The sequence below is a fragment of the Nicrophorus vespilloides genome, unplaced genomic scaffold, assembly GCF_001412225.1.
Source record: "Nicrophorus vespilloides isolate i.1.1-1 unplaced genomic scaffold, Nicve_v1.0, whole genome shotgun sequence".
In the NCBI taxonomy this organism is placed as follows: Eukaryota; Metazoa; Arthropoda; class Insecta; order Coleoptera; family Silphidae; genus Nicrophorus; species Nicrophorus vespilloides.
The window spans coordinates 108,142-119,231 of NW_017097178.1; the positions used below are offsets into that span (position 1 = coordinate 108,142).

An 11,090-nucleotide genomic window follows, 5' to 3' on the forward strand; every position below is an offset into this window, starting at 1 on the left:
GGAAAATATAACGGGGATGAGGTTCTCGTATAGTTCGCGCCGCGCGTTCGCTATAGTAGTAGTACGGTTTTAGGGGGGTGCTGTTTCACGGTTGGCAACGCACGTGCCACCTGCGATCGAAATTCGGGATGAGAGGTCGTTGACCCCGGCGACGGAATCGTGTAGGCCTGCCGAAGCGAATTTGAGGATTGATATAATGATAATAATAACCCAAACGAAAGAGAAGAAGTAGAAGAAGCAACGAATAAAAAAAAAGGAGCCTTAGAGCGATCGGCTTTCGATACGTGATGGCGATCATGTCTCCTCTCTCTTCTTCTTCTTCTCTCACTCTGTATCTTTTTAGAGAAATCATTAAAACTGTATTTGGATTGGGCAGGAATTAACGGTGATTTTTTTTCTGGTTGGTAGTGTTAAAACTCTTGACCATCGAGCGCTTTTCTTCTTCTTCTTCTTATTATTATTCTTCTGCAGGTTACGCAGCGACCTAACCTACAAAGAGAGGAGTCTCCTCAAGGCTGTCAAGTGTCAAAAATTTCTTGGACGCGACCTAACCTAACCGGGGTTGCTGTGTGTGTCGTTTGGTAGAGGAGTCCTTCGTGGTACCGTTGCCCCGCAAAGAGACGACTGACTGAGTAGTGTGCCTCAAAGTGGGCCGGAGGTTATTGAACTGACGCGAAAGTTACCGCGCGATCCGTGACATTTACACACTCACACACTCGTACACATGCATAGAGAGAAATAATACACGTATCTCTCTCGCCGCACAAAGATCCCATCGACAAAAGACATTCCGGACTTTATATTTTTAATCTAACCACGAATTCCAGACTGCAACCGGCACACAAAGAGAGAAAACTTGCGAAGTGCGAAACCTATTTGACCTTCAAATATTAAATGTCACGTGCGGAACGGGAACTGCATTCAGATGACGAAGATCTGCATCATCGAATCCATCGCTTTTCGCTTCCATTTCCACAATCAAAAAAAAAATAACCAAAAATCGAAATTTGACATTTAGCTAGTACCAGTCGCATCCACCATTTTTTTTGTCACTTTAAATAAAATTGCAATTTTACAATAATAATTACCTCAATTTTTAAATTTACTTGATGAACTAATCTGAAATGTCTTTATATTTGACGTTTCAATTTCACTTGTCACGTATTAATTATATGTTTATGGTCAGTATTATAAATACATAATTAATACATGACACATGTCATAATATGACAATCAAATGAAAAACACATGTTTAGATAAAGTTGTCCTCGATTAAAATGCTTATTAGTCTGTAATAAAAAACAATGTTTTTTTTTATAAGAAAATAGTGTAAATTATGAGAATACGGCAATGAATCAATCTGTGGTAATGGGATTTAATTTGCAAACAAAACGCAACGTTTCTTGATCAACTTATCTGATTGTGTTTTTCTTTTTGTCCGCAGGTAATTTTCCAGTCGGTTCGCTCATTGAGAAAGAGAGAAGTTAATTGTTGTTTTCATTATTATTATTATCATTATCATTGGTAAGTGGAGACAAAGAGATTAGGAGCGCGAGCGGTTTGCAAGGATTTTTCGCTCATTACCCGCGTTTCCTGCATTCGGTGTTGCAACAAGCACACACATACAAAAAAAAAAACGAACCAGCAACGAACACAAGAGAGATAAATAAAGAAATAAATGTCGGAAAGGAAACCGTTGCGCAAAATCGAAATTAATCTGAAGAAATTCAATAGATTATGATGCTTCATATATACAATTTTTTGTGTGTGTGTGTGAATGCGCGCGTGTCGCATTCTGCCATCTTCGACATCGCTTCTTATTTAATGAGTTGCACAAGTTTTCGTTACGAATTTAGATTGTTTTGGAGTCAACGAACTCCGGGCCGGCCAATGTTGAAATTGAAACGGCTTGTTTTATAAATAAACTATTTCGGTTCGGGTGTTCGAGAAATGGAGAGCGAGAACTGAAAAAAAATATTAAAAAAATAAAATAAATATGTTGGATGAGGAGTAGGAGTAGGTGGAAGGGAGAGAGAGAGAGAATGAAGAAGAAGAAGAAAAGAAAAAAGGAGTCGAGAGAAACAACAATGGGTTTTCTTCGGAGGGGTGATGGTTGGTGGTGACGGTTTGTTTGGTCTGCGGCCGGATCCGATTTTCGTTTTGTTTTCGCTGCGTTTTTGTTGTTCCGGCGATTTCTTTTTTTTGGGGCAACAACCGGTTGCGCAACGTCGGACGTCGTCGTAGCCCGGGCGTAGTGCATGCAGCAGGCGGATAGGAGGAAGAGGTGAAGTAGGAGGAAGAAGGAGGAGGAGAGCACTCGGAAATTCGCCTCGGAAACTTTCCAAATGCGGCCTCCGGAAGGGTCACGACGCGCCGCGCGCCAGGTCGATGCGTGTGTAAACAAAAGAGCGGCCATCTTGGTTTTTGGAAGCGCGTTTGCGTTGTTCGCAAAATGGTGGACGCACGATGCGCACATCGCTGCGCATTCGACAGTTTTCCTACAAAATATTGTTATAATTGAGATTTTTTGCGTTTCTCGAAATCTTCTCTCTCAAATCTTCATCCACAAACAAGCAGGAAATGTTAAAATTTAACTGAATTGATCAGGCGTATGCAAAAAAAAACTTCTCGGATCAGAATTTTCGGGACACAATGCATCGTTTGCTTTACGAATTAGTATACTTCATTGTATCCGAGCATTGTTTCCTCTTGTTCTTCAGGAAGCTCTGGAAGCGCTCCAGATTCTCGGGAAACGGAATAGATGTTGCGGTGGTCCCGAGTGGGCAGATTTCTAACGGTTTGTTCCTCTCTAGGATGTACGTTTGTGTGTGTGTGTGGGTGCGCTCTTCTGTTTTGTGTGTATGTATGCATATGTATGTTTGTGTGTATGTGATCGATGCACTCAGTATTGAATATATAGGCATGCGGTGAGTAATAGACGCGTGACCTAGATGCGAGTGTGACCTAGTGATGGCGGGTTGAACGACCCGGCTCGCGCGAGGCAGCCGCAATTATCTACATATTTCGGTTACAATGTTTGTTTATTTCATCCTGGCGAAAGTAACTGAAGCCGTCCGTGCGCAACGATCGCGCACTACTAATTCCCACCGCAAACACACACACCGCACACACAATCCAACAACAACGACACCGATGCATCCATCCATTCTATACTGCAACCTTCATCATCATCAACAACAACAACAACAATAGCGGCAACAGCAAGAGTTGTACCATCTCCTCTGTACGAAAATTTAAAGGCCTGGCCAGAGCCCATCGAATCCGAAAGATGATTCCGGTATTTTTAATCGCGGCGCTAAGAGCTTCGAAATAGACCTCTCTCTCCTCTTCCCGGGTCAAAAATCTCGCACTAGATTCCCGTTGTTTTTCACAGCTCTGCCAAAATTTCACGGCTACAAACTACCCACGAGAAGAAACCACAATCAATATCTCGCACGTACTCATACCCAAAAGTCTTAAAAACACATAAAACTCATAAATTTCACCAGTTTATGAAAATCTATTTGAAAAATTTCACATTTTAATAATTTGCTTACGTAGAACATCCAAATATTTTCTCTTATTTAATTAAATAATGAAATTTCAGAATTAATATACAAAAAAAAACACTGAGTTTTGTTGTAATCTTTTGCAAACGTTTCGAATTGTATGTCAACAACCTCTAGATGAGAACGTCCGTGATCCGAAATCGTTGGACCTCATAGTAAAACCATACTCAATAAAAAGATCTTCGTCGATTAAATAAACCGAATATTGGTTTATTTAATCGATGAATGAATTCATTTTCGCTCTCGCCTCAGATCTGGGGTTCATTTACCCAGACGCAATTGGACTAACTCAATAAAAAAATTACGAAACGAAAATATAAAAAAGAAATACAACAAATATATCACTTTGCTACATTTAAACTCTTGGCCTCGAAGTTTTATTAGCATTTAAATTGCTTTAAAAAAAAAAGAACCCACTAAATTATAACAATTTTTTTTAAAATTTAATGTCTATTTACAATTCTTAGAGATTATAATTAAATGTTATAGTAACATATGAAAAAAACCCTTTGGAAATTTGTGTTAGGATTTCTTGAAAACAATAGTAAATATGTGAATATTACATTAATTTTTATGGAAAGAGAATCTAGGAATTGGGTTTTTCGTATCCGTTGAAAACACGATAATAAAAATAATTATGAAGCACACATTCGAATGGGAGGAAATTCCGGATAAACTTTCGTAGATTAAGAACGAAACACCGATTGTGGAACAAACATGTTTTCTTTCCTTCATTGGTCACCCCAATAATAAATTTAAGTAATTTAATTGTAATTGTTGATTAACATATCTTTTGGGTGCACTGATTATTTGTATCAATATGGGGGTAGATAATACTATTATATTTTTGGTATGATTGATGAAGATGAAAACTGTTGGGGTGTTTAGAAAAAGATGTCTGTAAATTGAGGAGCGCTCGAAGTGTTCTGTTGGAAAGGCTTTGGAGATAGTTTTTTTTATTATCTTAAACATGTTCGGTTCTACCAAAAGATCAAATCTCCGAGTATTTATTGCATGGTATTTAAATGTTATGGGAGACGACGGTGTCCGTCCAGTTGGACGAGCGTCTGTACTGGTTTGCGTGCTAGTTCTTTGGGCCGTCGAAGATCCACGGCGAGCAGCAAAAGGAATGCACCGAACGTAGCGAGGATTATCTAATAGGCCGGAAAGGTGCGAGAATTAGTTGTTGCGTAACGCGGCGCGAGTATACTGTGTGTGTAGTGTGTTGTTCCCTCTTCAATTCTTTCTTTCTTTTTATTACTTCTTCTTTTTGGGGGAAGACAGAGAGCGAAAAGAAAGAGAGAGGGACAATGAGTGATGGCCGAATGCGTGAGTGTGCTGAGCACGGCTGATGGTGCTGCTGCTGCTTCTGCCGGTTCGTCGACCCCGGGTTGGGTCACTGGGTTACCAAGAATACTGGGACACACAAAAAATAGTTCCGTTGTTCAAAAACCTACGCTGCCGAGGACGAAGAAGCGAGGACAAGCTCTTCCTCTCTTCTTCTACTCTTCACCTTTTCTTCTTCATTCCTCCTCTTCGCGCGACGGTTCATTCTTCGCGACGCGCGAAGAAGACGTTTTTCGCTTTACTTTTCTTTCTTTCTTTCTCTTCGTACATTTATTGTTTTTCTTTTTATTATTCGCGCTCTAAAGGAAAAGTGACCGGCGATGGCAGCAGCAGCTTCAGCCACTCTCCTACCTGAGAATAACTCGCGCTTATAAATAGTGCCTTTATAAATATAGAGAGTTCCACCCGAGTATTAAGTGCGCCACATGCTGGTAATACTCGATTAATTTTAATCGCGCAAAGCAGCCGTGAACTTGCACGCGCAAATTCCAAACGCTTTTCTAATAATCTCCAACAGTTTTTGCTGTATCAGAGAGGATGAGTTAGATCCAGACGAGGCTCTGCTGTGGTGGCAGTAGTGGAGGCGTCGATTGATCGCCAACCCCATCCACCACCACCACCACCGGACGGTCGAGCCAATCGATTTGTTATTGGTTCGGTCAACGAACTTATCCTATCATCACCAATTGAGCGAATTTCGTTTTTCGAATACCCGGGTCAACGGCTTCAAACTTTTATTATTATTATTAGTTTTTTCTTTTCTGGAAGCCAATTGATATCGCACATACACGCACTTCCTTCTTTCGTCATTATCCATATCCGTTTACTTTCAAACATTAATATCAACAGTACGTTTTTTTTTGTTCGATGCTACATTTCGTCGAAACCTTACGAAATAAGTATTACGTACTCTATAATCTTTGAAAGTAATTCTCAATTACTTTAAAAGAAATCTTATAGTATAGAATTTCAAGCAAAACGCGAAAATATTGTTATTATTTATAATTTGGATTCTTGATTCAATTAAATTTATGTAAAGTATTGGATTTCTTTGTTCGAACCCTCTAATAATAAATTCATAATTGTTTTATTTTTATTTTTAATGAAATCACTAGTAATTATTATATTGGGATTCCCAACTAATAAGTGGTCATAATCTTCTTTGTCTATTTCGTTGCTGAGATTAGTAAGTTTGTAATGATGGATTCCAAAAAAATGTATTCAATTTATAATGAATTTAAAACTGTGTTTTTTTTTCATGAAATAGGTCAAACATATATATTTTCTTTAGTTGATTATTACTACAGTTATATGAACTGATAATAGTTGTCAGACAGATGCTCAAACAAACTAAACTAATCTTGATGTGGGTTTCTCTATCAATTCCATCAATGGTTTGATTTTCGATTCAATGAAATATATTCATTCGAATCTATTAGAGATATGCGTAAACTATGAAATAATGCTAGTATTATCATTATTTAATGAAATCGATCGATTTATTATTAGTTCGGTCAACGAACTATTACATGTTGTCATCATCATCATCATCATCATCATCAATTACGCGAATTTCGTTTTTCGCCTTCTGCTTTCGGGACCATAAATATATATTATCGGGTCAACGGCTCTGGCGTTTGGGGAAGCCAATTGAAGATGGGTCAGATGTCGGTTCTCCAACCCGTAGGAATTCTCTCACTCTGAACGCAAAAAGAAATTAAAAAAAAAATATATATATATATATACGCTCTCCATTGATTCGCCAAAACGCGAGAATTGGCTGTAATTGCATTTTCGTTAATTGCTCTTAAATGTTCGAGTGCGGTAATAGCTGCCAAATGAAATCTCATTGGCGAAGAAACGGACGATTGATTCGATTGATGATGATGATGATGTGTGAGTGCGCGACTTCAGCGCCGATGAATTATTCAATTTCTGTTTCTGTGGCGATTATGTATAATTAAAATCATTGTCTGTGCGTGTACATGTGTGTGTGTGTATGCGAGTGTGCGTATGTGTGGTAAATACATTCAACTGTACCTCTGCAGTACGTTGACCCCAAATACACACGCACACACGCACGCATTGGAGGTTTATTTTTAAATGATATTTTCTTATCTTCTTGGTTAATGGTTAATATATGTGTCATTCGATACAGCGTTTTTGGATGAAGATTAACCGAGTGCGCTGTGCGGCCGGCCGGTATGCCGACTGGTTGGTTGGTTGGTTTTGTTTGTAGATGAGATGGAGGATGTGTAGAATAATGATCTTTTGGTTGCGGTGGAAAGTGGTCTTTAGGATTTAGGTGTGTTTGGAGGTGATGTTTGAGGTGCGTTAAACTCCGGGGTCAAATGGGGTCGCGAATGGGGGGGTCAGAAGTCGTCCACTCGACATCGATCTGTGGGCGCTGCTGCTGGCTGCTGCTGCTGCACATAGAGAGTGCATAGATGCGCGAGGATAGTAGGCCGACGCGCGCCGTCGACTCCTTTTCCTCCTTCACTTTTATTGCATTGTTTACAATTGCAGCTCGTTGTTCTCCAACCAACCAACCATCCATCTATCATTCTGTAACGCAAACAATAAAAGCTGTACCATCGTTCTAATCTTCATCGTATTCTTGATTTAGGTTGGATTCAACAGCGGCGCATTTCCCATGTCTTATTCCGGAGAGCAGGCAGATGCCCGTCAGTTTGGCTTTCAGGGGGCTGACGGTGACCGTCGGCGGACGGCAGATTCTGCGAGACATCGATGGTTTGGTGAGGCCGGGGCAGGTTATGGCCGTCATGGGTCCATCCGGATGCGGGAAGACGACGCTCCTGAATTGTCTGAGCGGACGTCTGCAGCTCGATTCCGGGGAGATCTCTTTGAATCGGGAAGCCCTCTGCAAACGTTGGAAGCGGAAAATCTGCTACGTCCTACAGCAGGACATCTTCTTCCCGGATCTCACCCTGCGCCAGACACTCGAGTACACGGCCCGTCTTCGACTTCCCGACACCATGGCCCACACCCAGAAGATGCAGTACGTGGACCACATCATCGACGTACTCGAGCTACGCTCTTGCCAAGACACCATCATCGGCGACTACCTCAAACGGGGCCTCAGCGGAGGCGAGAAGAAAAGAGCTAACATCGCCTGCGAACTGCTCACCAACCCCTCATTAATGCTCCTCGACGTAAGCAACATTTTTTTAAAAAATTCTAACATCCATTTTTTTAATTCTAATAATCACCTACTTCAACCTAAATCTAATTCATTACTAATGATACCCATTCAAATATTGATGCCTCATACTGACAACAGCAATAAGTATTCAATTTGGTAATTCCATCAATTCAATTAAATCAATTCTTCGGATTAATTATGCAAATAAATTACTAATTATTGTTCTAATTCAGTTAATATTTGTGTATTTTTATCATACACAGTGATCATATTTGGGAAAAAAGAAATGACATATTAGAAATTGTTTCATCATTTCTACAAACAGGATACGTTTATTTGTTCCACTAAAATTTTAATAAAATATAATTATCACTATAATTTGGAGATGTTTAAAATGATTTTTTTAGAGCTTGGATGAATGAAATGGAAGTTTTACAGGAGTCGTCATTTTGTTGCCGTTCTTCGATTGTTTTTTTCGTAAAAATAAATTTATTGTTTCAGTTCACAAAGTTACCATTTTAAGGAACAAATCTGATGGATTTAGTGGTGTAGTAGAGGAGTTTCGTAATAGATAAAGGACGTATGATCACGTAATTTCAATTTAAAATCGAATCCTTGTTTTATCCAAAAATATATATTTTCATGATTGTAAGTAAAATGTGCAGTTTGTAGATATGATACATTTGATGATCTAATTTGAAATCCAAATAGAATACTGCTGTTGAATTCTTAAATCTTTGAATATATTTTCCTTTCCTTAATCTTTTTTTTTTCTCTAATATTCAGAAGTAAAATGTGAATTTCGTTTTAAAGGAACCGACGTCCGGTTTAGATTCGCATGCAGCTTACAATCTGATGACGACATTGAAAAGGTACGCGATGACGGAAGGAAAAGCCGTGGTGGTAACCCTACACCAACCTTCGAGTCAAATCTTCCATTTGTGCGATAAGCTTCTGCTTCTGTGCGGTGGACAGACTGCGTACCAAGGTGAGACGTGTCGAGTGGTGGATTTCTTCTCGAACATAGGTCTTCACATCATGCCGCACTACAACCCTGCCGATTTCATACGTAGGTTTATAATAATATTTGGAAGAGAGGAAATTACGGTGTGTTTCTTTGAATAGTGGAACAAGTGAAGAGATCGGAAGAGGTGCAGCAGAAGATAATCGCGGCGGCGGCGGCTGCGCGCGTCTCCAAAGAATATCCTGCGGAGCTGCAGGAGTTCATGTACATCCCGGAGAAGCTGGACGTCACGTATTCGCCGCACATAGAAAGTAAGTGTTAGCAAGTAGTTCGACGATGGAAATGAAGTTTAATGTTGTTTAGTTACGATAGAAGTGACGAATCCCGAGGATCTGAGCTCGCTGGATCCGGATGTGAGAAGACTGTGGATCGACACGAACTCCCATGCGTCCTCTTCGAGCAGCGAGACGAGCGACACGGAATGCTACTTCGCGTGGCCTACCAGTTTCTGGACGCAGTTCAAGGTGCTCTCGCAGCGGAACTTCCAGGAGGCGCGTCCGAGGATGCTGTCCAAACTGAATTGGGTGCAGACGATCGGACTGGGTATGCTCGCCGGACTCCTCTGGTTCCAGCTGGAGAGACGCGAAGAGGCTCTGCACGATATACAGGGTTGGATGTTCTTCTCGACGACGTACTGGATGCTGTTCGCGCATTTCGGAGCGCTCAGCTCGTTTCCGCCGGAGAGGGACGTGATCAACAAGGAGCGCCGATCCGGTGCATACAGACTGAGTGCTTACTATCTTGCTAAGATGGCCGGGGAGTTACCGTTGACGGTCACCCTCCCGGCCATCTACCATCTAATTTCCTATCCCATGTTGGGATTCCATTCTCCCGTCGTGTTCTTCACGCTGCTGGCCTTCCTCCTCCTCAACACCATCGTCGCGCAGAGCGTCGGCTTCTTCATAGGCGCCGCCTGCATGGACATGCAGCTGAGCATCACCATCAGCGCTCTCTACACGTTATCCACGCAACTGTTTGGAGGGTACCTAGCGACGAACATACCGGCGTGGCTCACCTGGATGAGGTATCTCTCGATGGTGCATTACGCCTACCAGAACATGCAGATCATCGAGTTCAGCAAAGGTCTTCCCATAATGTAAGTAACAACTACAACAACATCTTCATCAACCTTCTACAAGCAACTAAAATTTCAAAATCCTCAAACCAGGTGTTCGCATCAGAGCAAATTCGACGAGTGCTCAGAGTCCGCAGTCATCCCACCAACGGCGATCCTCGAGGCGCAAGGTCCGCACATGCCCCTGTGGATCAACACTTGCGTTCTGATGGCCTTCTTCCTGGTCTTCAGACTGCTAGGCTACTTCGTACTGAGGTACTTCCGCACTCCCAAGTGACCCCACATGTGATATACACCTGATGTACCCCCTAGATATTATTAGTAGAGAAGAAGAAAAAGAAAAACACGAAGGAAAAAGCACACAAGAAAAATAATAAAAGAAAACACATATAATAATTAATTAATCATTAATCAAACATTAAAACAAAAAATTGATGTACGAACCACACCAATCTGTACATATTAGGAATGTTATAGTCTTTGTTAAATCGGGACAATAATAAGTGAAGATGCATTTAGATACAAAAAGAAGAATTAAACAAATTAAAAAAAAAGAGTCGCAGAAGAAGAATTGAAAGCAAGAAAAGACGAAGGAAATAATCATTAAATAAATAGACTGATATATAAAAAAAATAAATAATTAATTAATTAATTAAATAAATAGTAATAATATAATTAAATTAATTGTGATAGGGACTATAACATTATATTATAACTTGTTGCCTCTATATAATCAAATCCTTTTTTTTTTTTAATATTATTAATTATTATTATTATAATATTTACGTTATTCTACTCTAATAATAATAATTAAAAACGAAAAATCACGTCATCACTTTCGAAAATCATTTGTTTTTTTTTAAACTAAACAAATAAATTAATTAAGAGAATAATGAAAAAAAAACACACACG

At 40.1% G+C, this 11,090-nt stretch overlaps 1 protein-coding gene across 3 annotated transcripts in view; it reads left to right on the forward strand.

Annotated features, from left to right (window-relative positions):
- LOC108559312 (ABC transporter G family member 22) overlaps nucleotides 1-10,792 on the forward strand; it is a 67,057-nt gene extending 56,265 nt beyond the window's left edge. Inside the window, exons 1-6 of one of the 3 annotated variants that reach the window (XM_017916554.1) lie at nucleotides 7,360-7,483; nucleotides 7,543-8,089; nucleotides 8,893-9,148; nucleotides 9,205-9,354; nucleotides 9,407-10,199; nucleotides 10,272-10,792. In XM_017916554.1, coding sequence (XP_017772043.1) covers nucleotides 7,595-8,089; nucleotides 8,893-9,148; nucleotides 9,205-9,354; nucleotides 9,407-10,199; nucleotides 10,272-10,455 — 1,878 coding nt within the window. In that variant the 5' untranslated portion in view covers nucleotides 7,360-7,483; nucleotides 7,543-7,594 and the 3' untranslated portion in view covers nucleotides 10,456-10,792. Of the gene's footprint in view, nucleotides 1-7,359; nucleotides 7,484-7,542; nucleotides 8,090-8,892; nucleotides 9,149-9,204; nucleotides 9,355-9,406; nucleotides 10,200-10,271 lie in introns of those variants that run through there. The other 2 variants (XM_017916552.1, XM_017916553.1) reach the window with 2 other exon arrangements.
- The last annotated feature ends 298 nt before the right edge of the window (nucleotides 10,793-11,090 follow it).